Source organism: Solanum verrucosum, unplaced genomic scaffold (assembly GCF_900185275.1).
Source record: "Solanum verrucosum unplaced genomic scaffold, falcon-dt-bn FXZP01000007.1, whole genome shotgun sequence".
NCBI lineage: Eukaryota > Viridiplantae > Streptophyta > Magnoliopsida > Solanales > Solanaceae > Solanum > Solanum verrucosum.
The window spans coordinates 2,465,315-2,492,084 of NW_026020177.1; the positions used below are offsets into that span (position 1 = coordinate 2,465,315).

At 36.7% G+C, this 26,770-nt stretch overlaps 1 protein-coding gene across 3 annotated transcripts; it reads right to left on the minus strand.

The window, feature by feature from the left end:
* Window positions 1–4,141: 4,141 nt before the first annotated feature.
* On the minus strand, window positions 4,142–21,909 carry LOC125829069 (uncharacterized). Of its 3 annotated transcripts, none has more exons than XM_049508343.1 (25): window positions 21,620–21,909; window positions 21,282–21,387; window positions 15,139–15,494; window positions 14,482–14,636; window positions 13,768–14,004; window positions 13,203–13,312; window positions 13,046–13,123; window positions 12,854–12,960; window positions 11,773–11,867; window positions 11,456–11,571; window positions 11,245–11,348; window positions 11,077–11,154; window positions 10,841–10,919; window positions 10,568–10,736; window positions 10,159–10,229; window positions 9,580–9,660; window positions 9,401–9,471; window positions 9,073–9,169; window positions 8,935–8,994; window positions 7,937–7,991; window positions 7,463–7,863; window positions 5,617–7,380; window positions 4,945–5,517; window positions 4,811–4,869; window positions 4,142–4,632 (listed from the first exon to the last, which is right to left on the minus strand). In XM_049508343.1, exons 3-25 carry the CDS (start codon window positions 15,480–15,482, stop codon window positions 4,437–4,439), a joined length of 5,100 nt encoding a protein of 1,699 aa, XP_049364300.1. In that variant the 5' UTR covers window positions 15,483–15,494; window positions 21,282–21,387; window positions 21,620–21,909; the 3' UTR covers window positions 4,142–4,436. The 3 variants fall into 3 exon arrangements, with proteins under 3 accessions (XP_049364300.1, XP_049364301.1, XP_049364299.1); XM_049508344.1 differs by having other exon boundaries at window positions 10,568–10,730; window positions 21,282–21,390; XM_049508342.1 differs by having other exon boundaries at window positions 21,282–21,390.
* Window positions 21,910–26,770: the final 4,861 nt, after the last annotated feature.

Genomic DNA, 26,770 nt, shown 5'->3' on the forward strand with positions numbered 1-26,770 from the left:
CAGGTCAAATCAGTGATTTGATTTCGGACTTATAAGGCGCTTTATACTGGTCCTCCTTCAACATGTCTCGTCAAATATCTGATGCTCTAACTTAAATCTGTGAAGATCGAGGCTATGCCTATAGTTGCCCAGTATCACTGGCAAGGATAATTTATTTTCTGATATTACGTTGCATCTTGTGTTCAGTTGCAAAAAAAACGATATTTACCTCCAAGGCTTGGCGCAATGACCCTCGTGTGTGATCATCAGTATGTACTTTGTTGCGGAAGAAGTTTCATAGTATGGGTTTCGTTCTTTTTTGTATGCAGTCGAGACTATTGATTGTGCACACCATGTTTCCTTGCTCTGCATTGTAGATATCTTGGTAATGCGATGATGGCTTCTGGATTGCAGATTGCTCTTTAGAAAAATTGCAATGGTATTCTTACAATGATTTTAAATTTGAAGAGACAATACAAGCAGCACAAAAATGATTGCATCACTATGTGAGATTTGTGTTGGTGTTTTAGATTGTATAAACAAGAGAGAGATTGAAGATGCTATTGGTATTTTCATAGTAAATTTAAGGGTGGTTAAAGGTTGTTTTAGTGGGTTTCCAACGACATCAATTAAAAAAAGTTCACATGGTGTGTCGATGATTATTTTGGGTGAAAACCTGATGAAGTTTAAATTAATTATAGGTTAACTATTTATTGTTGCCACTAATTTATATCAATATTTTTGATATTTTAAACGCAAAAAGTGGATTTAAATATATTTTAGTTGGTTTTATGACAAATTTTTGTATCAAGCGAATAAAGCTATTTGGGGTTCGTTCAGAAGAATCAAAACTTTTGAAGAAATTTATATTTGCCTCAAATCACATAATAACTGTCGAGAACTTTGTGAATCTGCTTTTGTTAATTACAATGTCTTTCATGTACTTAGCATATTTTGGTAACCCTTGTAACAATGTCCACCAAAGGAATATTTATGTGCACTTGCTTAAGTAGAGGACAATGTCTTCACAAAATATATTGTGTTTGTTAATCATCAAAGTACATCTATACTCAATGAATTCTGCATTTTTTAATGATGACAAACACATTTACCTATATAATTCCTTTTATCATGAAAATAAAAGTTGTTCATGGTTCAGAGGCACATTAGACCCACACAAGTTGATTTCACTTATTCAGAAATAGTATGAACTTTATACCTCGTTATCAACACAAGAACACAAGTACTCTCCATAATTTTTTCCCTTTTCACATCACCAAAAAGCTAAAAGGCTGAGATAGTTAGACATAAATGTAATAAGAAGGGCTGTTCAAAATTGATCTGTAACAGGTAAGTCAATTGCAAAATTGACTTATCGGCTTATTAGTATTGAGTTAATGGTTTTACGGTTGGTGAACGAATTAAAATTTTATACTTAACGATTTATTGGTGAAGGAATAAATCGTTAACTCGTTAAAATTCAATACGGCTTATTAGTATTGAATCTTGAATTTCAGATCGAAAGATGAAAGTTTAGGGCTTCATTGCTTCATTTAAAGAGATATCTAAATTAAGGTAGCGGGTTATTTAGTATTGGTCTGATTGAGACCGAAAGGAGATATCACAATAAAATACTTTGAGATCGAAAGATAATTAGCGTAATTGAAGATGACCTAGCCTACTTATTAGTGATTGATCTTGGATTGAATTGCAATAGATCGTTGAGTGTTAATTGAACCTCAAGTTTCCTCAATTCTCATACATCCCTTGCTTGATATCGTCTTTGTAGAAATCTCACGTCTAGGATTAGAGAAATCAAATATTGTATTGATGAAAATAATGTTGAGTTACAACCTCCTTATATAGGGAGAATTGTAGAGTCCTAAGTTAACTTTACTTAGAGTCCTATTACAATACATATTACTACTATAATAATAATAATAATAATAATAATAATAATAATAATAATGCAATTATAAATAATCTAATCCTAGTCGTAATATAATCCTAATTAATATAAGTAGTCTAATCCTAGTGCGACTCTAATTCTACAGCAGTGCTGTAAACTCGCCAGTCAGCTTCGTTGGACCTGTTCCTTTGACATGTTTCAATCGTCAGCTTCCTTCTTCATCAACACTTGCTGCAGACACGTCAGTCAGCTTCGTTGGACTTGTTCCTTTGACATGTTCCAATCGTCAGCAACTTCCTTCTTCTTCAACACTTCCCCTCAAGCTAGTGAGTAGAAGAACGGTTACTCCTAGCTTGATTAGAATACACAGAAAAAAAACTTTGAATACCCAACAAAAACTTGTTTTGTCAATGCTTCGGTATGAATGTGATGTCTAGTCGTTACTTGTGATAGTTTATCTGCAGATTGATACGAGTAGTTTCACTAGTAAAAACACTTAAGAACAGTACAATTATTCCTACCACATATTTGACATGACTCAATACTATTTTTCTCCTTATTTTCACTTTGGAAACTTTTATTGTTCGGAGAACTTGGTCCATATTGACTGTTCTGAGAACATGTTCCTTGTCCAGCAAGCTTGAAACTTGTTTCTCTGGAGTTGATGATGTTGTTTCCTCTTCCCCTGCCTAATATGACAATCCTAAAGGTCTTGTATTCAAGACCTAAACCTCTAGCAAAATTAATTACTTTTGTTGCTTGAATGTAAGATTTTTCCAAGCATTCCCACATCTCCTTGGCAGTTGAGCAGCCCACAATTAGGTACATGCTTTCTTCGATCAAGGTGCCTAAGACCCAACTCCTTAGCAACACATCTTTCTCCTTCCAATCATCAATGGTGCCACTATCTTTTGCATTCCTTCTTAACCGCTACAACTTCCCTAGCAGTTTGTCCAACGAAACAACTACTTTTATTTGGTTCATAGATGAGATACGTTAGTTTCATCACCTGAATCAATTGAGATATTTGTGTCCTCTTTATGAGGTAGTTTGCTAGCTTAAGTTTAATGGAGCAAGCGACAAAGATTTGGTGAAGTGAGGAGGTTGACATGGTTTTGGTTGAATGGGTCATAACAATTTTAACGTGTGGTTGGTTTTTTTTTTTTATCAATACTCAGATAGCGGAAGAGCTTTTACGCTCTGATACCATGTAGAAATCTCACGTCTAGGATTAGAGAAATCAATGATTGTATTGATGAAAATAATGTTGAGTTACAACCTCCTTATATAGGGAGAATTGTAGAGTCTTAAGTTAACTATACTTAGAGTCCTATTACAATACCTATTACTACTATAATAATAATAATAATGCAATTATAAATAATCTAATCCTAATCATAATACTAGTACAACTTTTACGAAATATTACTATCCATGGTTAGCTTGGATTGTCTCAGAAGACATAACGCTTTGGGATGCAAGGGAGGAAGAGTACGCTAATATGGCTCTACAAGGCAGATAGATGCACATGTTTGAAAGATGCTTGTTGTGGAAATGAGGATGTTGAGGTGGATGTGTCGGCATACTACGAGTAATAAGATTAAGAATGAGGTTATGCAAGAGAAGGTGAGAGTGGCCTCTGTGACATACAAGATGAGGGAAGCAAGACTGAGATGGTTTGAGCTTGTGTAGAAGAGGTGTGTTGATGCCTAGTGAGAAGGTGACTGTAGAAGATATGCAAAGGAGTCGAGGTAGGCCGAAGATGTATTGGAGAGATGTGATTAGACAGGACATGACACAACTTCATATTGCCAAAGAGATGACTCTAGATAGAAAGGAGTGGAAGTCACGTATTAGGATAGAGAGATAGTAGAGGTGGAGAATTGTCTTGCCTTCCGAGGGTTTAGGCTTGTTAGTGTCTACCATAGTACTAGTCGTACCCTTGTAATTCTTGACATATGTTGTTAATTTTGTTATCAATTATCACACTATTTTACTGTTGTTAGTATTTTTTCTTGTAGACTTTGCATTGCTTTTCTAATAAATGCCTATGCTTTCTTCTTCTTTTATTTGGGCTTGATGCTCTTGAATTGAGGGTTTTTCAGAAACAACCTCACGAGGTAATCTGCCTACACTATAAACCCCAAACCCCACTTAGTGGATTTTCATTGATTATGTTGTTGTTGTTTAAGGCAGATAGATGCACATCATTAATAGATACAGATGGTAATGCATTGGTCTGGGCTAAAGATATTTCCAGTCAATGGGTTTAAGCCCCAGAATTTTTAGCTTCAACGATCTTTGATCAGTTTCAGTACATTTAGATGTTAAACTAGAAATAATGAATTTGGGCTGGATAGCTCCCCTAGTCTCCCCCAACCTCCTATAAAGAATCTTCAGCCTATTTTCCTGACCTAGAAGGATTTGGTATTCGTAAAAAGAAAAAGAATCAAAAAATTAGCAGCGCCAAAAATGTTATTTACAATATCGAGGGGGCCTGGACCAAGTTAAATGGGCAGTAATTTCTACAAAATTGCATCAGAAGTTGCTACAAAGATGAGAGTGTCCGTCTGAACCACTCAGACAAACGTCTCACTCTCGTTGTTAACTCGACATTTCTTCCACAATATGACTCGGCATTTGAGAGCATCACCTCAATGTCATGTTTCATTCCCTCCAGACTCCTATAGTAATTGTTCTCTAGCCTAGCCTGAATAGTTTCAAGTGACAAGGGAACAGGAAACCTGCAAATTAGTAATACTTCATTAGTATGCATCATTTGACATTTATAGGGAACTTTACATTTGGTTTGGCACAAGTATTCTGATAATCATAGATTCATAATGCACACTGCCAAGTAATGCAACTCGTCAGGGCATGAAACTAGTACAAACAGAAAATGATGAAACCAACTGGGCTTACCTGTTAATGAAGTTTGACTTGTGTGAAACCTGTCTCAATTTTTCAACCCCATAATAGTCCTGCAAGCCCAGCAAAAAACTATTGAGATGTGTGTTCTGTTAATATGAATTAGTACTGCAAGCAAATATTGTTACCTGAGCTTTATTCCCGGATTGCTCCAGCTTAGTAAACGCACTCATCAGCTTCTCTCTGGTTTCATCATCTATACGGGGTTGTTCCCATTGTGTGTCAGCATCATATAGTTCCCAAGGACTATGCTGATGAGTTTCCGATGGATCACTCTTGTATCGGACAATATACCTTTCCCAGGGGCTGTCAGGAAATTCATGAGATTTAGCTTGCACGTTTAGAATCCTACCTTCCCACCAACTCCCATCTTCCTCACCTTCATTCTTCCACCAAACTTGGCATTTGTCCCGAGAAGTCCAGTTCCTTTCTATAGCAGCATCATATCTGGTTCTTTCAACAAGAAAATCAGGGAAACCAGTCACTTCAGGCAGTGTCAACTGAAATGATTTCCCCACCACATCAGAAGCAGGATCTACAAATTTCAGCGTCATTTTAGCACAGCTTTCTCCAGAACCTGGCCGTGTTTTGAACTCGAGGTTTTCAATCAAACAAAATTCTACTGCTCTTATTTTTCCCTTTATTGTTTTCCAGGGGCCTAAATCCCTCAAACTATTCTGACTTATGTACTCTTCATGGCCCTGTATAGATCACCAAGTGTAGATTAAGGACCAGTTTCTGTTAAGAGAAAAGAATTCTAGAAACACAAATCTTGAAAACTAATATAAATTCAAGAATACCTGTCTTAAGTATACAATTTCATCCCCTCGCTGAGGTATATACCGGGAGCCCTCCTCATGGGCTACCAACATCAACCATGAGCTTTTTGCTGCTTGGTATGATTTCTTTCTGTCTGGAGGACTAGGTTCACGGGCAGAATAGCTGGCTCTCCGTGTTCGGGTAGAACGCAACCCAACAGAACTAGCTGAACCAAGTAGCTTCTCTTCAAATGAACTTTCATCATCGTTGTTACCTGCTGTCTTTTCCACTGAGGTCCCCTCGGAACCGTCATGTGACTGCATGAATCTGTCATTGTTCTGTGCAGGATTCACATCACAAGTTGTTGGTCTTAATCTAATAGACCTAGTTCTTCGAACTCCCTCGATAACGGCCTCAGATCCCTCAGCTAGACTATGGCTCCCCACGTTTGAAGTGGTCGCTTCCATACTTCCACTGACACTTTCTCTACCACTTCTACTCCGACCAAATTTTGACCTTCTATAGACAGCAGTGAACATATCATGTGACCGCACCGGCTGTGGAGCTTGCAATTCTGTCCCAGAAGATCCACCAATATTATCTGCATCTAACTTTTTCTCACGGTCTCCATCATCTAAAGTCGGTGTTCTGCTATCTTCTTCAGTGGGGGCTTCTGAACTTAAGACCTTCTCAGTGTCCTGACATTCAGAAACTGTATCACAAGCAGTGCACCCAGAATCGTCCAATGAAGTCTTTGCATCAATCATGTCACAGTTATCAGGATGACCAAAAAGAGTCTTTGACCTAATACGCAACCTCATTGGGACAGGAGTTGCATTTTGTTTACATGGATGATCACTGTCAGTACCATCTAAAAGCTTAACATTTTCTGTCTCCTGCATAGAATCCTGACAATGATTCTCATTGACATGAATAATTCCATTGGTTTCATTTTGGATCCCTGAACAAGGAGGAACGCTGTGGTTCTCCTTTTCAAGCATTGGGTGCCCATTAACAACATTTTCTTTCAGAATGTTTCCCTCAGCAAATGAGCTAGGTCCTGTCTCAGAGCCTGATGGAAACAATTCTCCCATCCTAGAGCGCTTGGTTGAGCGGGATTTGACCCCTCCCCATTTGATGTTTCCATCTTTGCACCCTTCCAAGAGGTCCAAGTGATTTTCAATTTTTGTGGGTTGATCAATTTCACTCTTTTCTCTTATGTCACCATTAGCATCCCTCAGGTTGTAATCCTCACAGCCAAAGTAGTTTTGACTTACTTCAGCACCTTCCTCAGGGACCAAAGATGGACCAGCTAGACCAGGATTGTAATTCATTGGAGGCCCATATTTACTTGAATCACGATTTGGCAGTTTTAGGACCAATCTCCTCCTAATTCCACCATTGAGATTAGAGTTGGGAAATGGCTGGAGCTTATTTGTTTCATCAGAGTGATCAACACATATCTCTTTCCCCTTCGAATGTCCAAGTCGTTCACTACTTAAGGACACATCCGAATCTTCATTTCCATTGTTCGAGTCCTGAAGTGTGGACTCACTATCAGATGAATCGCTTTCTGAACCATATTCATCTTCTCCTTCAGTAGATGTCCCTGTAATTCTGGAAAACAAATGAAGGGCATTGCGAGCAGCAGCTCTCTGGGGTCTCAAAGATTTTGATGAAGACTTTTTCTTCGCTTTTCGACCATGTCTTGATTTCCTAGAGCGATTGATCCTATGAGAACTGTTGTCACACTCATCCAAGTTCTTCCTTTTTACACGCCTTCCAGAGGATGTCATAACTTCAGCCTTAACAAAGAAGCAAAAATGATTATCAAGCACTGCATATAAAAAGAAAATGCTGATGCAAAAATACATAAAAGCCTTTTACTTCTTCTTTCTGTTTCTTCCTTCTTGATCTACGAAGCGCATCTTTTTGATTGTCTTCAGCCTCACTGTCTTCGTCACTATTTTCTGGATTTGCAGAAGCATCAGAACAGAAACTCCCGTGCTCTTTTCCAGAAGAATACTCCTCAGTTACATGATACTCTGAATCTGATTCATCACTTTGTATCTCAATTTCTGGTTCCCAATCCATTGCATCCACAAATCCTGGAAGTGGTTCAATCAGCATTTCCAAGTCTATGATGGGAAAAGTTTGGTACGGCTGGTCCATGTTGAAGTCTGTTCCAATAGAAAATCGGAATGACGAGGGTCTCCACTCGATTCCCAAAGCTCCTAACCGCCTTCGTTGATACATGCTCTGGTATGGCTCTGGATATGGAATCATGCCTGTCATCATATACATACATGAGACATGGGGAAAAATAATGACATTCTTTAAACAAGAATCACAATCACCAACCTGCATCACAAAGGAGATCTTGCATATTCCTCCTGTACGGAGCAAGTTGTGTTTCCTGTAAAATATTATAAATTAAGAAAAAGCATAAACAAAAGCTGCCTTCAAATTCGTAGAAGTTGGGGTTAACAGCCCCTCGGAGAGAAAATGAAATGCCAGTTTGAGATGTAATAAGTTTTAAAACTTGAAGAGATACTGTCTCAGCAAGAAAGCAGTAGTTTACAGGCACACTTATATTATCCATACAGCTTGATACAAATACAATTTATATATTAACCATTATGCACTCAGAACTTAATAGATTGGATGCATTTTATATCCCAGAGAATTATGATACAATGCAGAAAATAGCACCCCAAAAGTAATGAAGAACAGCGCAGAATTGGAGACCATATGAAGCAGATGCTGCAAAGTATGAGCTGGCATAACAAGTACATCTCCGTGTACCAAACTAAGAGAACAGTTTTTTTTTTTTGAATAAGTTTAAGAGAACAGTTTCTCAAGGAACATGAATCACACAAGCCACTGCAGCACTGCTAATAATAATGGTCCATGGATGGTGATACCAATGATTTACAATTTAAAACATTTATACAACGATAGATTACAATAACCAGAATGAATAATTTCAAATCTCAATTCCCAGCCAGTATTGGCGAGGATGAGTCAATGTATGAATTAGTTAAAAAGTTCACTTTAGATTATTTTGAATTAGAAAGGCGATCCGTGGAATGTGATACCAATCATTCAAATTCAAACTATGATAGACAATGACGGAGTCTAGGATATTTTCAAATGTCAATTTTCTAATCAATATCAATAAGAATAGGTGAGCCTTTAAACTTACTAAAATGTTCACTTCAAATTGTTTTGAATTAAATGGTGCAACCCTGAACCTATCTAGCACTTAATCTCGACCTTCCTTTCTTAACTTGTAGTTTCTTGAATAGGCAGCACATGAGTACAAAGACAGTTTAGTAAGGAATTGACAGACCACCAACCTGGTCAAGGACATTTCCATTTGTATCCTGAACGACAGGGCGATAATCTCCAAGAAAAAACTGTTTCAAGACATGAATCAGAAATCATTTACTAAATCCGGGATGATGCAACCAAAATACTTCTGGACTACAACAAACCTGGTCATACTTGGCATCCTGCTGGGATTCTCCTTGCCCTGTATTCAATATGTACAATTGGCCAACATCATCTGAAAGTATTATTGATGTCCCATCCCTATAAGACAGAAAGAAACATACATCAAAGCTAACAACTTGTCCGTGGCTAATTAAATTTAGCATACACAAGGTGAATTGAATGTACTAAATCTGGCATCTCCTTTTCCAAGTAAAACAGCTGTATAGATTACATCCGATGTCTTTGACACACCTGATCTTGAATCTCTTGAAGTAACATCAAATGTATTGAGAAAAGCTGTAGAAAGCACAAGTAAGATCATAGACTTACGGAGAAAATTTTCCATCAACTAGCTTGAATCGCCCAATTTCGTATGTTCGAATAGGTGCACCTTCCCATATCTACAAAGTTGAAGGATTTATGTGGAATTTTGGTACTTGACTTGATGAATCATGTATATGTAAAAGAAAATTTTAGTACGAGGGGGGAGGATATCAGTTATTACTCACATCCCAGACAATTGTTTTCCCATCATAACCAGCACTCATGGCTATTCTAGGATTAGAAGGATGGACATCAAGTACATAGGTCTGCAATCACAAAGCACACACCATGAGACACAGTCCGAGCAAACAAAAGTAAATGCAATTTTGTAATCAACTCCTACATAAGTTTAATCTTATGTTCAGGCAGCTAAAATGTACTCCCTCTGTTTCAATTTGTTTGTCCTATTTCGACTTGACACAAAGTTGAAGAAAGTAAGAAGACTTTGAATCTCGTGGTCTTAAATTAAAGATATGTCAAATGTACCAAAATGCCCTTTAATCTTGTGGTCTTAAACATGTCATGTGGAAAGTTGAAATAAAGAGTTGGCAAATAAGGAAAGAGGCATTCAATTTGAAACGGACTAAAATGGAAAGTAGGACAACAAATTGAACAGAGGGAGTAATAAATAATAATATGATAAAGTGGGTCTTCAGTCCAGTTCATTTTAGTATAGGGCAGATCTTGTTCACAATCTTTGAAGGCTTGCCCATTTATGACAGCTATTATGACAAACCATTATCAAATTGCATGATATAACTTACAGATTCAGTATGACCCGTCAAAGAATGCACTAAGCTACCATCAACAGCATTCCACACGCATATTCTGCAATCTGCAAACAAACGAAGTTTCATCAGATCTCCTTAAGATAACATCTTAGGGCTTCAGCAAGAATTATAGGTGCAAAAGAAAAAGAAGAGTGAACTTAAGCCTTAGGGATGAGAACAAGCTGAAGTTATTTTATTAAAATTATTTTACAAGGAACAGTACCAAGAAGCATGGTGGAGAATCTACCAATGGGAAGTACCCACTGAAGAAATCAGGGAGAAGAACTGAAGGCAGTGACCAAGAGTTAAAAATTTAAAAAGCAGTCTAGCTGAAAGAGTTGTATTAATTCGTCAGCTAATTTAGATGCTCTTCATGCGCGGAAAATGTATAAATACATCATACCCATGATAGCAGCAAGGACAAAACGGTTATCCAAGCTCCAGACAATCATATTAACACCACGTGGAGTTGGAAGAATTCTTTGACGTGGCCCGCCTCGAGGAGGTTGAGGTGGCATTGGCGGTGGTGGAACTTTCAAATGATACGCTTTCTGCCAACGTCCACCCTTTCCCTTAAACAATGAGCATACGGTATGAGAATAATGAAACAGATTAGAACAAATCTAGATATTGCTTCGAGCTTAGAAAGAAAGGAAGGATTGAACTGGGATCTCACATGCGATCTACGTGATCTCGGGATCCATATGATTGCACTACCATCACGGGAACAAGTAACGATGTTATCATGATTAAACCTGAAACAGTAAACTTCGGTTGTCAAGCTTCTTTAACCAAAATCACAAGCAATATTTATGACGACAGAGTTATACAGTATGTAGCTAACATCGCGAAAGAACAATCGTTACTCTTTCCTACTTTGTCTTTTAGTTCCTTTAATTTCCTGAGACATACCATGAGTTTTTGAACTTAGGGCCACAGTCATCCTTTGATGCATCAGTGGAGGAAAACCTGGACGCAGCAGCACAACCACTGCATTCACAAGACAAGATCGTGAGCACAAGGAATGGAAACACACTTGAATTGAACGGACACATAAAACCTTGTCATGGAGCTATCAACCTGAATTGCACATAGTTTACATCATTTTCATGACCAGATAAAATCTCTATCTCATGATTAGGCTGCTCTGAATCATCAGAATTAGATTTACAAGCATTCCAGACCTGCAAGTAGATAAGATTCTCGTAAGCAGCAACATATCAGTGTCAGAAATCTACAACCACAGGTTAATGACAGTGAATAAGAGTCGGACAGAGTAATCTGTTCTTACTCTTGCACAAGTGTCTGAGCTTCCAGTTACAAAGAATGTTCCACTGTTATTGAATGCACAACAGAAGATCTGGTGGCTTTGCAAAACAGTGCTTGATGAAGGACCAGTGTTCTTCCCTACAACCATTTAGACATTTGCCATTTAAATTTGGATTCAGAATGCCGACAGGCACAATGTTGCTCGGACTCTTCAAAAATGTCAACAGGAGAGTGCCAGATCCTCCAAAAGTAATATAAACTTGGAGAAACCGACATGGATGTGGAGGCATTTTTTAAGAGTCTGAGCAACATAGCCAACAGATAAACATAGCAACTTACCAGCAACTGTTTCAGGCGGTTTGGGTATGTATAGGCGTGGATTAAACTGGGAATATCTAGCATCCCAAATCCGGCATGTTCCATCATCAGATGACCTGCGGTAATGGTAGCAGCATAGCATATATAGTAGTCAAAGAGTGACATTATACAGCATACATAGAGATAGAAAAAAACATCTCCTTTTTTGCAGGTTCTCTTTGGTATACCACTTGTATACAAGAGTTTCTTCCATGAGCAATAAAAGCATACCATCATTAATAAAATTATTTTTTACCTTATGATAAAATGTTCCATGAGCAATTAAAGAATGATAGAAAATCAAGTTATTTCATTGGATAAGACTCTATGTTGAGGTCGTAAGGTATCTTCACAATGTAAGACTGTCTCTACACAAAAGACTACTTGTGTTCTTAGCCATAGTGCAGATAGAGTGGGTTGAAACAGCTAACGTGACAAAGAACAAGATTTATGGAATGGGAAGGGAAAGAAAGAGATTAACTATTTGAAGTAAAACTACCAAGAATATGATAGCTTTCAGAGAAAATAATTTAAGAAACACAAACCATCCAGATGATCGGGCAGTGAAACCTTGAACGATCTCTTATGGACAGGACAACAATTAGCAAGCTCAAGTCAACTTAAAACAGCATATGCCTGGGTATTGACAGGTGAACAGTTACTTTTTCAATTATCAATAATCAACTAAGCCTCATTCCAAATCAATTAGGGTCATATGAATCCTCTATTCAGGTCAGTTACCATTTTGTTTGAACAAATAGCGTGACTAATACTTTGAAAGACACAGCTTCCTCTAGACAATCCCTCTATTAGATGTCTGAAAAATATTACAAAAGCTTTGCAAAAGTTGGAGTTATTTTCTTTAATTAGGAGACACTAGGGGTGCTTCTTTAATATCACTTCAATCTCATGTAAAGGATTACCTACAGGATGAGATCTCCTCTTCAGGGTAACATTTGAATAAAACTTTGTGCAGATACACAATTAAGAAAATGAATCAGAGATACAAAGATATTGCACACAGAACTCCACCAAAGTAGCATAGACAATCAAATGATCTTACGATAAGAGCTGATAAATAGAACTGGGTCTTGGACTAAATGCTATTGCCGTAACAGCTCCAGTATGACCACGCAACACAGAAATCGGCAGCCCATCAGGCAAGCGCCACTGTTAGAATTAAAAAAGAACACTAAGATGACCACTCAGAAAAACATATGATAGGAAATCATGTAACTTTGAAAAAGTATCTTACAACTCTGACGATGCAATCATTTGAAGCAGAAGCTACTAAAGTGTTGTTGGAATTGACAGCTAGGTCCGTGATATCACCCTGAAAGAAAAACAATAATAGTGAACTCAAAAGATAGAAGATTAGGAGATGAATCAAGATAGCTATAGAAACAACTTACTTCATGCCCACGACAGCTGGCCAAGCAATATGCAGTTTCCATTGACCAAATCTTTACAAGTCGGTCATCTGAGCCAGTTATAACATATCTCCCAGACCGATCAAATATTGCTGCAGTCAATATTCCACTTTATTATTCAATTGAATCAATGAATAAATTGACAGAACGCCTAATTAAAACAAAGCTTAATTAACTAAATTACTCAATGGGTCAAGCCCAAAATAAGAAGCGAACATAAACCCACCTTGACCAGATGAAAACTGAAAAAATTCATAACTCTACATAACAGCAAAAGCAGAATGATGATCATCAAAATAAAGCTACTTTATGATTACCCAGTGTCAAAAATTACACACACACCATGTAGCAAAGTTTGCGAACAGTATCGTCAAAATGGGACCACTACTTACTTTTGCTTAAGGGTAAACATTCAGACAAAGTAAGAAGTTACACATGAAGTTATATAACTCAAGTCTTAGGGCACTCAGCCACTCAGAAAGATAGTTATCATTGAGTCCACAGAGGCGATGATATAAAAATAAGACATGCAAACCAAAGAAGTTACCACAATAAACTGCGTTCCTATGTCCTCGAACTTTTTTAATATTTTGCATTTTCTGCACCATAGTGGATGGTTTTGCAATGGCATAACACGCCGCACGGATAGATGGTGCACGATGGTGTTTAGAAAATCCACCACCAATTTCTCTCAAACTTAGTCCACGCAGCTGATCTGCTAGCATGTGCGGCCAACGTAAGTGACCTGGAGGCTTAACTTCATCATTCCTCTGATCTTGATCACCTGAGAGGAAGAGAGTTCAAGGGTAGTTGAGAGCTAACAGAAAGAAGAAAGTAAAACCCTCTACCACTCGGGGATTCATCAAGTGGTGCATAATGGTTCTTGTCAAGAAGGACATGAAACTAACCCCCCCCTCCATTCGCCAGTTTTGGCACCTAATGTTTACTAGGCAGGATTCTACTAATAATATTACTCTATAGGACTTCTGCAAAACCCAGAAAAACAAGTTTAAACTATAATGTGACACATTCTCCATTAACTAACTTTAAATCATTATTGTTTCCTTCAACGTATTTAAATCACTGTGACTAATCTAATACAAATCAAATAAATATTTAAGCTTTGTGCTCATTCAATCTGCTTCACATGAAATGACACAGATGGAATCTTAATATTTACGACATCGAAATTCACAGAGCATGAAGAACTCATGAAATTTCTTGATAACCAAGTGAAGAGTAGTGAAACTAGAGAACGTACTGCTGAGAAGTGAAAAGGAACCAGTTCCTAGCAGAGTTGGAACAGCTGCTGCATTAATTGTATTGCCATCAACCATACCCAGAGGGGGGGCTTTCACACTCAACAATAATTGTTTTAAGAGCTTCACCAAGTGATCCTTTCCCACGTGAGAGTACCTAGATACATCACACACTATATAACTATGAACACAGTAAGCAGCAAACATAACTCAGGAAAGAGGGAGAGTATGATCCTAACTGCTTTCATTTTCTCAAAAGAGGATGAGGAAGTACCAAAAGTACTGTTTATAAAAGGCTGGAGGGAAGCAAGGGATCAATAAGAGATTAACTGTCAAACAAAAACAACATTTACAATAAACCAGATGATTTTCTTTTATCTGCAATTTGTACAAATGGCTTCATTCTTGAATCAAAACAACTGAATGACCTCAGTTTTCAATAGTTTGATGCTTATCAAATATCAACAGATAAAGGCCTATCACAGAGAGTAACATCTTTCAATCTGAAAGCAATTCATAAACTGTACTTCAATGCCATTCAGAAAACATGTTACTAACATGGAGATATAAAAGAAGAAATACATGACAAGAGATTGGTTAAAGAGGAATTGATAAGTCATGTATCCTTGGCATTTGATGAATTGGGGAGCAAAGGTTACCTTTCCACCAATCTATTGTAACTTAATGGGAAAGACCTCCCATCATCATTTTCGTCACCACTTGGTGCTCCACTCCTTGAATACCAAGCATGGTATCTACGGGGTAAAAGTTGATGCTCCAGAAGCTCATTCCAGAATTGCCCATAAGTTCTGTGACATGGCCCAGCTGATAGGAAATGCATAATCAAAAAATAGACCTCACCCATGTCGATGTCCACATCAGCCTCTGTTGATCTTTGTGGATCAGATGGCTGAGAATTTTGATTAGCCTTTCCAGATATGTTCAATGATTTCATACTTCCAGATGGTGCATCACAAGGGAGAATATACTTCCGAAAAGACATGTCCACTATAACCTAATATATATATGATACATTCATCAAAATCCTTTCCAAAATATGATGTCAGGAAAATGAAAAATAAAAGAAAGAAACGCTGAATTATCACATCACTTTATAACTTGCTGCAGAGATGCCATGTACAGTTGAAATTGCAATTTTCTTGCACATGCTTGAGAGGAGACTCTATTACAGAATAAATGAGGAAAGGAACAGAAGTTGATCCCATTGTTAATTAACACTCAGCAGGGTGAATTGCCATCCCTGGGACAAGTTTAGAAATTGAGAAACCTCTTCTTTTAACGGCAATAATCTGTAACGCAGTTACACAGTTCATCATATCTAGACCATGTTGTCTCTTTACCCATAGCAAGAGTGTATTCGAGTCTTGTTAGAATATTAATAGGTTTATACAATCCTATTAGAATAGGAATATGTTTATACAATCCTATAAGAATAGGAATAGGTTTATACAATCCTATTAGAATAGGAATAGGAATACTAAATAGTATCCTACTTGGTAAAGGATTGTATTCTAGGGTCTATAAATAGGGTCTCAATGTAATAATGTAGACACAACAACAATTCAATAATATTCTTTTCCTATATTTCTCACATGGTATCAGAGCCTCTACGAACTTGGTAGAGAATTAAAGAGCTTCCGCTGCCTGTGGGTGGCACCCATATATGCTGCCCGGCTGGTCAACAATTATGTTAGCAAAAGTTGGTTCACCGTGTATCTTTCTGGTGATTATTTTCTCATACTTGATTTATGTAAGCACCGTGCCATCATTCCGGTGACTACTTTCTTATATCTAACTTGTAGCACCGTGCCATCTTTCCGGTGACTACTTTTTCATAATTAATTTGTGTAGCACTGTGCCATCATTCCAGTGACTACTTTTTCATATATAATTTTTGTAACACCGTTCCATCCTTCCGGTGACTACCTTTTTTTGCATATTTGATTTGCGTAGCACCATGCATCTTTCCGGACTATTCATATTTAATTTGTGTAGTATCGTGGATTTTTCCGAACTATTTTCTCATATCTGAGTTGCACAGCATCATGTGTCTTTTTAGTGACTCCTCGGATTTGTTTTGCATTGTTCCATTCGTCTTTTCGGTGACTCCTCAAATCTGATTTGCGTAGGGTTGTGCCATCATTCCAACCCTACCCGTATAATTTTTCTTTTTCAGTAGTGTCGTGTCATCATTCCGACCCTACCCATATTATTTCTCTTTTTCAATGGGGTCGTTCCATCAATTCGAATTATCCTATATAATCATTTTATTTCTTAGATTGTGACCACTTTTAGCCATCAAATCTAATACTCCGGCATATGAGCATGTTTCGGGCAGTTTTTCAGTGACTTGTTTAATATCGACTGTCTATTGATTCCAACATGAACCATGCACTTTATACTAGATTTTGAGCACTTACTATGTTCGCTGCATTGTGAAGAAGTCTATATGGAGCAAAGGGGGAGTTTAGTAGCCCTGTATGTTGATTACGTAAATCACTCTATGGTCTGAAACAGTTTTTGCAAACTTGGTTTGGGAAGTTCCAACACTATAATTTTATCACTCTGTGTTTTATCGGCATTATGCATCAAATTCAATATTTCATGAGAAGATCAAGCACATTGAAATTTATTGTCAATTTTGTGAAGTCGAGTGATCAACTCGCAGATGTCTCACCAAGCCCCTCATCGGTCCTCATGTTAATTACATTTGTAACAAGCTAGGTACATGAATTGTATGCACTAGCTTGAGGGGGAGTGTTAGATTATGAATAGGTTTATACAATCCTATTAGAATAGGAATATGTTTATACAATCCTATAAGAATAGGACTAGGTTTATACAATCCTATTAGATTAGGAATAAGAATAGAAATAGGAATACTAAATAGTATCCTACTTGGTAAATGATTGTATTCTAAGGTCTATAAATAGGGTCTCAATGTAATAATGTAGACACAACAACAATTCAATAATATTCTTTTCCTATATTTCTCACAAGTCTACACATAATCTAAAAGAACCACACTAGAGCTAAGGGAAAGGAAAGTGAATTTTGACTGAAATTCTGGAACAATTTGTTTCTTTTTTGATAAATCTAAAACTATAGAACCCCTTCTCTATGGACACTCAAGTTGGAAAACTAATGTGGGAAAGATAAACATAATTTGGTTTATTATCCACAAGGACCAAGTCTGAAGAACCTGGGATTCCCAGGAAAACATGAACATCATATCTAGGAATAAGTATACGAGTAAGAACACTAAAGGAGAGCCTTGGACAAATTTAACATCAGCCATGATGTACTTTTGTTCCATGGTAATTTTTTAATCATGTTCTAGGCAGCCTGAGAAAATTTAAGAGGTTTCAGTGTTTGTAGTTCAAACCTACGTCCAGAGACAAGTTTTTGTGGTCGAATTCTAGATACGTTGAAGTCAAGTGGAAACCTTAAATATAGTTAAAATGACAAGCTTGATCCACTTACTGTCAAATGAAAGAGACTTTTTTTCAGGCACCCAATGGTTGCTCTTAACTTCTGGCTTGATTGGCTATTTGGCCATGATCCATAGCAATCAATCAATCAACTATCCTCAACCTCAAACTACAATCAGTGTCAACTGTAAGAATCATCTATATCAATTGATGTTTCTACTTTTGATAATTGATAGGGTCCATTGATGTATTCAGGTCCATTTCATTCTAATACTGAATAGTAGTGTTTTAAGGCAGATTTGTGTTCTCCAAATCACCCACTTATCCCTACACGGAAACGAGCCTCTAACTAGACTAAAAGATTCTGACTGAAACTAATGTAAGTGAACAACAACATCTAATTCAAATTCTTAGCCCCTATTAGTTGGTAACGACTCTATGGATCTTCTACTTCCATTATTTTCAAGTCCTATCCAGACTCATGTTGATTTTTGAGGAATTGTAGGCTTTGTGATACCCGACACCTTGTTTATTACATTTTTTGACAAAGGTAACAATTTTGTGTATTAATCTTCAACACTAAAGGCTGGGATCCCAAATTTACATCATGGAGCTACATACAGTTGCGAGTACTCAAAACAAAACAAAACTAGAACCTACTACAACTTACAAAGAACCTAGGATATCTATAACAACTATAGGATCATCTACATACTCCAAACTGCACCAATAGCAAAAAGTGATTATGCAATTCGTTTTGATCCTGTGTAAGGGACTACTAATACTCTCAAAGCATCTCATATTTCTTTCCTTCCATATGGTCCACCAAATCACTGCTGGGACAATTCTCCATCTGCTTTGGTCTGTACTGCCACTGCCTTCAGTGTTCCAGCTTTCTATAGCCTGATTTGCCCTTTGTGGCATGGTCCAGCTTGTGCCCCTGAAGCTGGTAAATAAGTGCCACAATTGTCTGACCACCTTGCAATGAAGAAACAGATGGTTGATTGTCTCTGCCTGTAGCTCACAAAAAAAACATCTAGGACACATATGTATTCCCCTCTTCATTAGATTCTCCTGTGCCTTGTTTATTACATTTAACCACCATGTTGTCGTACCTAAGGACTGGTGTTTGGAGACGGTGTTTGTATGTTTCCATAGAACACGGACAACCTATCTCAGACTATTTTTTCTCATTTTATCTTCCATAAGTGCTAATAGCACCCTCTGTCATATGTCATCGTTTCTGATCTTGTCCAATCACGTAGGACCAAACATCCATCTTAAAATCAATATCTTTACAACATTTACCTTTATGAATATATTGGATTGGCCAACTTAAGAGGCCCAATATTCACTCGTATGATAATATCGAATTTCCCAACCATTCAATAGAACTTACCTTTCAATTTGTCAGACATATTTTGCATAGTACGTCTCCATTTAAGCTAATCATAATAAATTTTTCGCATTCATCTTCACCTATTATATCATTCGTCTAAATGATTGAGTCTTGGATTTTAAATTGTCTATTAAGCACAATCATGCATCATCCTATCTAATTTCACTTCACCTACATTGTTCTTACGAAAGTTTAACTTTCCATGTATATAAATCTACATGGCATAGACCCAAACTGGTTCTTTATTACCTATTGTAATGAACCCTAGTTTCTATTCACTCTTCCCCATTTTATCTTTGCACAATTAGGAAGAAAGGTGCATAGTTGGATGGACTAAGGATCATATTCATTTTATTGATAAATGGTCATATTAAGTTTTTTGATAAAGGGTCATACTCATAAATGAAAGCGCAAGAGATAAGTTCTCAGGCATCATTTGGGTTGAAAAAACTAATAAAGAGCGAGAGATAACGAATTTGGTCAATCTCTGCAAGGGGGGAAGGTTCTTAGAAGTTAGAACCACTTTTGTACAAATCGTTCACTAGCCTTGACGTACACTTGTTGAATGGGTGCGATAAGCATGTGGATACTTTGTTCTGATCCTTCAAAACCTTGTTTCTTAGATACTCAAAAAATGTTGTCGGTCGAGTGTCGGATTCTCCAAATGTAAAAACATTTTTTGAGGATCCGACACGAATGCGGCGGCATATCTTTTTTCTTTTTTTAAGAAAGTAACCGTGAATGCGGAGGTATTTTTGGAGGATCCGGGCAACAAAGCTTCAAAGGCCACTAATAATTAGCAAAGAATTTGATATAGCCATACCCAATCCTTGCACACACCCTTATCCGGTACGTACATCAAACGAATTTGTGTAACATAGCTTAGAAGAGAACAAAGATCATATTTATAAGCTAAAGCAGAAGAGGTCAGCTTCAGAGGCTTCATTTGGGATGAAGAAACGAAAAGAAAAGGAAAGGTGGAAAACAACTATAGAAGCTTCGAAACTGACTGGATAAGTATGAATAAGGCATTAATAAATTCTTGAAGTATCTCTATTATTTTTTTTATTCAATTGTTGAGTGTACATTACAATTGTACTAAGAATTTCCTAAACAAACTATTTTAATCTATAAATCACAAAGATAGGTTTTATATTCATTCTACCTATACTAGCACATTATAGAGTCAGTAAATGGGAGGTAGTGCGTCATGAATTAAACATTTGACAAACCTACACTTGACTTAGATATTTCAGGAGAAATCTTAACAGTTAAAGCACTTCCATGATTCGACAAGACCAAGATTCATGGTCAACCAAGGAAGTGCAATCTCCGCTTTTTGACCTAAAGAAACAAATATGGACTACAAGCATCAACCTCTGTTCAACCTGTTCTTCTAGTTCTTAGAAGAAAGGTGTTTTGGAAGGAAAGTAAACCATGTCTTATCTTCATAGTTTGTGTTTTACTGTTAAATTTATTTTCCCCAATGAATCAAACTATGCTTCAATCCGAAACTGGTTATGCTCGACTATATGATTCCTATATATCCATTCACTTTTCAGGACCATCACAATACTAAATTTATTTACAGCAACAAGGTTTTAATATGTTTCCACTTCCCAAAGATGATACTAATAACACCATTCCCCTTTAACAGAAAATCAAAAAGACAATGAAAAACAACATTAATAGACTAAATCATAAGAAGTTGACATCCAGTAACAGAATAGCATTAGGCACTCCTTCCCTCTTCCAACTTATCTTCATGAAACCCTAATATATACTGAAACCAAAATAACCTAATTCAAGATGTTCTATTCTATATTTTGTTCCAATAATATTGATCTTAGCACCACATGTACATATATAAGAAACACAGACAAAGTACAAAAATTCATCCAATAACTTTGAAATAAAACAAAAAACAAAACCAACAGCAAAAAGATTGAACCTTTTATATTCTCTGAGCAAATTAACCAGATGGGCAATCACCAGAAGCTAGAAACTCGGCCACAAGTTTCTTCAAAAACATTGAACAACCACAACCCATACGAATTCTACTGTAGCATTGAAACAAAAAGAAATTCAAGTTATTTACACTTCACACCCCATTAAAGTAGAAAAATAAACCGATAGTATTGCAAGTAATAGCCCAATTTGAGATCTCATAAACCTACATGCAAAAGAAAAAAAAAAGAGTCCCAATTTTGAGTACAACCTCAACAAGAGCAAAATACCCTCTATTTCTACCCTACATTCCCCAAAATTGGAAACTAAATTCTCACCTACAATACAGTGCTCCTGTCCCTGTTGAACCCACCGCGGTTTGTTTGTAGAGTAGAATTTCAGCAAAAGAGAAAAATGGAGATCGAAGGAGAATGAGTTGTTTATAGTTTCTCCAAAATTGAAAAAGAGAGAATTTTGATAAAGAAGGAAAAGAAAACAAAGTGGGTTTTAGATATGGAGGAGGGAGCTCTAATATTTTGGGTTGAAGAAGCTCTGTGTAGTCTTTGGTTTTGTAGGAAAGAGAAGAGAAGAGGGTGAGAGAAGGATGTGTGAAGAACACAGTAGTAGAGAGAGAAAGAAGGGGAACAAAAGGGGGTTAGAGTTAGCAATTTATATCTTTATGCCTTTCTTCAAAATAAATAAAACAAAAAAAAGATAAATTATGTGAGAAATTTTATCATAAATAAATAATACATACTTTCTACCTAAGTAAATATTAAAATAATATTATAGATGCTTTTTCTGAATTTTCAGTTTGATTTTGGTTAAGTTTTATTTAGTTTTTCCCTGTGAAAAAAACAATTACAGTGTACTTTGCTTTATTTTTTTTTATTAATATTGAATATTGAAAATAGTGTTTCTATTTAAAAAAATCCATTTGTTTTCCTTTTACATCTCTTTAAAAGTTGAAATCAAATATAACGGTTTTTGCAGTTGACAAGGTTGGGTTAGAGTTCCCTTTTTCTTCTTATATATATTTTTTTCTTGTGAGGGTCTAATTGGTTAAAGAAAAGTGTGCTTCTATTCTTCCAATGTTGTTAATGTTTGTACATCATTTGACATTGATTTTGTGGGTCAGCTAGCATGAGACTTTTTGTTACTAAACCTTTTTTAGATTTGTTGAAGTGATGGCAACTCTCAACAATTTCTCTCCCAAAATAAAAAATAAAAAATTCCAAAGTTTTAATTTAAAAGGAAGTAAATCAAACTCTAATCAAACGAAATATATCTTTACTCTTTTCATGCTAAATCTCATATTTGCTTAATCATACGCCATGGTGGAAGTTGACGATCAATCATTGATGGTGATTGATCAGGCAATTCACATTGATTCCACAATCCACTCCCACCCCCTCAATTCTTCGGAACATGTTATTCTTATAGTTTTACCTAATTCAGTGAACAATTATGCATCCTTGGTGCAACCCTCGTCCCTCAATGAGACCTCTTAAGCAAAAATGTCAACATAGATTCGATCCCAATATAGCTAATAAATTTCGTTGATGGAGTCCCAACTGTGAAGTGGACTAAATCTGAAGTATCGCGAATGAAAACAATAGAAAATTTGGAATACATTGTCATTGGTAAAAATTCTTATGGTTGGCCAAGTTGTTTAATGTTGTTTTCAAGATGGTGAAAAATGCTTGAAGCATCGTGATAGAGTACTATGATTTTGTTGTACAAGAAGAAGGGTGGAATTCAGAATTGCAACAAATATAGGGGTATCAAGTTGTTAAGCCACACTATGAAGGCTTGGAAGAAGGTGGTAGAGATGAGAGTGAGGACCAGTTCAAAGTTATGCAAGAATGCTTGACTACAGAAGCCATTTAACTTGTAAGAGGACTGATGGAGTAGTATTGGAAGTGAAAAAAAAAACTTACACATGATGTTCATCGACTTCGAAAAGGCTTACGATAAAGTTTCTAGGGGAGTCATATGGAGGATCTTGGAGGCTAGAGGTGTGCATATGGAGTACATTAGGCTGATTAAGGGCATGTATGATGGAGCGAAGACCCAAGTACGGACAGTGGGAGGAGACTCAGAGCATTTTCTTATGTTGATAGGGTTGCACCAAGGTTTAACCCTTAGCCCATTTTTATTTACCTTGGTGAAAGATGTATTGATGCGACATATTTAAGGTGAGAATTACTAACACCCATAAGCTAATTAAGACAATTAATCACATAATTACACCCCAAGAATGGGGGTTTTAGCCACACATTATAAAAAGCAGGAAAATATTACCAACTATGTTCTCCATCAGCTGGGTAACAAAATTCGAGTCTTCACAATGCTTGAAATTAACTTAAAATCAAAACCCAACTTAAAATTCTACTCAAAAACTCTAAAACAGTGTTTGGGATCAAAAACTCCAAGTAAGAACTCTCAAACACTCAGAATATTTGCTCAAACTTTCATAACTCCTTTTCATCATTTAAAAATTCACATTTATACTCTTCCAGATTTTCAGCTTTTGGACCGATCAACGAAATTAGTTAAGCATCGCCGATCAGGTCGGCGATGCGCGTTTCTGATGACCAACGATGGTCCACCAAGACGGATTGTAGGTCAGACCACGGTTCGTTGATAGGGGTCCGTTGGTGGTCAGCTGGTCGTTATTTTCAGGGGTAGTTGAGTCTTTTCCTAATTAATTAGTTACTATACTATGTCGTTTTACCATTCACTAAGACTCCTATATAAGTATTTTCAATCCCCAAATTAGCCCATCACTTCATTCTTCCAAATTCACAAAAGAAGATCAATTCTCCTCTCCAAAATATTTCTCTCTCTAAGACTTGAAGAAGAAGAAGATTCAACCTAGGATTTCAAGTCAAGGTTACAATTCCTCATTGAAGGCTATCATTTGGATTCAAGGTATGATAGTTTTCATCCATGGATTCCTTCCATTCATTGAGTTCCCAAATTCCTCTATTTCAAAAGGTAGAATTCCCCAATTGAGTTAGGGTTTTCTACAATTATCATGGGTACTTTTCATTGTTGATTTAAATGATTGAATTATGATCTCTTATGCATGAATTGATGAAATATGATGATTTTGTTATGATTTTCCCATGAACCCATGTAATCCCCATGTTTTCAAGTTATGAATCATATGATGTGGGATTTTGAGTATAAAGCAAGAGTTTTATGAAATCAAGCATGTATTTCAAGCTTGACATGTAGTTATGATGAAATTCATATCTAATATATGTTTTCTAAGTATTGATGATTGAAAGTGGGTTTTGAACCTCAAGAGATAAATTATGGACTTATGCATTTTCTTATGAAATATATGCAGATGTTTTAAGGTTGTGTTAAGAGTAAGGTACCAATGACGATGTTGTGTTGTGTAAGGATATTCTCATATACACATACTAGCATGATGTGAAAGGTTTTCTCACATAGAAATGATTCTTATATTGAAATTAGGCTTTCTCACCTAGTTTAGTCAAAGACTAACGAGATATATTAATGAAACTAACTTGGATTAGTTGTCCAAGTACACTTTTCCATGAATAATGAGGTCAAGTAAGAAATTACTATTATGTGGGATTTATGCTTAACACCAAGAAAATATTGATAATGAGATAGAAGCTCTCCCGTTAGTAGAGGCCGAGTTTTTAGAAGCAATCTCATGAGATGAAGCTCTCCCGTTAGTAGAGGCCGGGTTTCTAGTAGCAATCTTCTTATCCCTTAACTATGTTACCCCCATAGGTTGATTAGCTAGTGGATCCACTTAAGCTAGAAGTTCATGGTTCTACCTTGGCAAGTAGGACAACCCTTTTCGGTATGGGAGACACCGGAGGATCATGTTATAGCTCACATGGTCTCTATGTCGGTTAAGGCTGATTCCCCACATTAATAATGAACTAAGGTTACTTCAAGAAGTATTGCATTAGAGTTCAAAGGTGTAAAAGAAGAACTTAGCTTGTATTGACCATGATTTTATGACTTATGTTTTCTAACTCTTTTATATCATTTTTTAGCTTGGTCAATTGCACGTCATGAAATGAAATTTCCCTTTTAGCATGATTTAACTTTTTTATGCATGGCTATCATACTTGGTACATTGTTTTGTACTAACGCATACCATTTCCTATATTTCCCTAAATGTAGGGTCCATCAGGATCATCAGTTTCGTGGCTAGTGGTTGAGTTTGAGATTTCTGAGATTTGGTGAGTCGTCATGCTTCAAGGACGGAGTTTATTGATTCACTTTCTTTCATGTATTTTCTCTTTTGGATATGATGTATGGGCTTGGCCTAATTTTATTATATTGTATTAGATGGCTATGATAAGACACGTGTTTTAGACTTCCGCTTTTCTTCTATAAAATGTTTTGATTTATTGTTTTACTCTTATTGTACTATTTATTATGTTATCAGAGCTAAGTGGCTTGTATGGAGTTCTTCGGGGTTGTATACTCCATGTTATTTCTAGGGGGTACCCCTGGGTCGTGACAAATATACTGGGGGACTAAGCTTCCCCTTCTTGCCAAATCTCATAACACATTTCATGGGTGAAACCTTCAAATAAACCCAAATCGTCCACCTTAAACTCCAAGTCTCTTCTCCTAACATCTGTATAGGATTTCTGACGACTCTGCGCTATTTTCAACCCTTTTTGAATAGTCTTCACTTTCTCCATAGCTTGATCAACTAAGTATGGTCCTATCAACCCAGCCTCACCAACCTCAAACCATCCAATAGGAGATCTACATCTTCTCCCATAAAGAGCCTCATAAGGAGCCATCTGTATGCTATAGTGATAATTGTTGTAAGAAAACTCAATGAGAGGTAAATGATCATCCCAATTACCCTTGAAATTGATCACACACACCCTCAACATATCCTCTAAAGTCTAATTGTGTTCTATGCTTGACCATCCGTCTGAGGATGGAAAGTAGTACTCAAATTTACCTTCGAACCCAAGCCTTTTTGGAAAGACTTCCAGAATTGTGCGGTGAATTACACACCCCTATCTAAAATGATGGACACCGAAACTCCATGAAGTCTAACTACCTCTTGGATATATAACTTGGCATAATCTTCTGCTGAAAATGTAGTTTTTTACCGATATGAAATGGGCTGATTTAGTCATCTGGTTCTACAATCACCTAAATCAAATCATGTTGCCTGTGAGACAGTGCCAAACGAGTAATGAAATCAATATTGATCATCTCTCACTTCCATTCCAGAATCTCTATATTATGAGCCATACCACTGGGAATTTGGTACTCTGCCTTGACTTGTTGGCAATTTGGGCACTTAGCAACGAACTCTGCAATACATCTCTTCGTACTACTCCACCAATAGACTTCTCTCAAGTCGCGATACATCTTTGTGGAACCAGGATGGATAGAATATTTGGTGCTATGAGCTTCCTCCATGATCCTCTCTTGGAGTTCATCCACCTTTGGTACACACAATCTACC

Bases quoted from the DNA above. Each gene is read 5' to 3' on its own strand.
- LOC125829069 (XM_049508343.1), bottom strand. From the start codon at position 15,482: ATGTCTTTTCGGAAGTATATTCTCCCTTGTGATGCACCATCTGGAAGT. The intron at 10,230-10,567 runs GTATGATGTATT...GTTTGTTTGCAG, and splicing joins TGTCCTTGCTGCTATCATGG to ATTGCAGAATATGCGTGTGG. The intron at 9,661-10,158 runs GTAAGTTATATC...TTGTGATTGCAG, and splicing joins TGACGGGTCATACTGAATCT to ACCTATGTACTTGATGTCCA.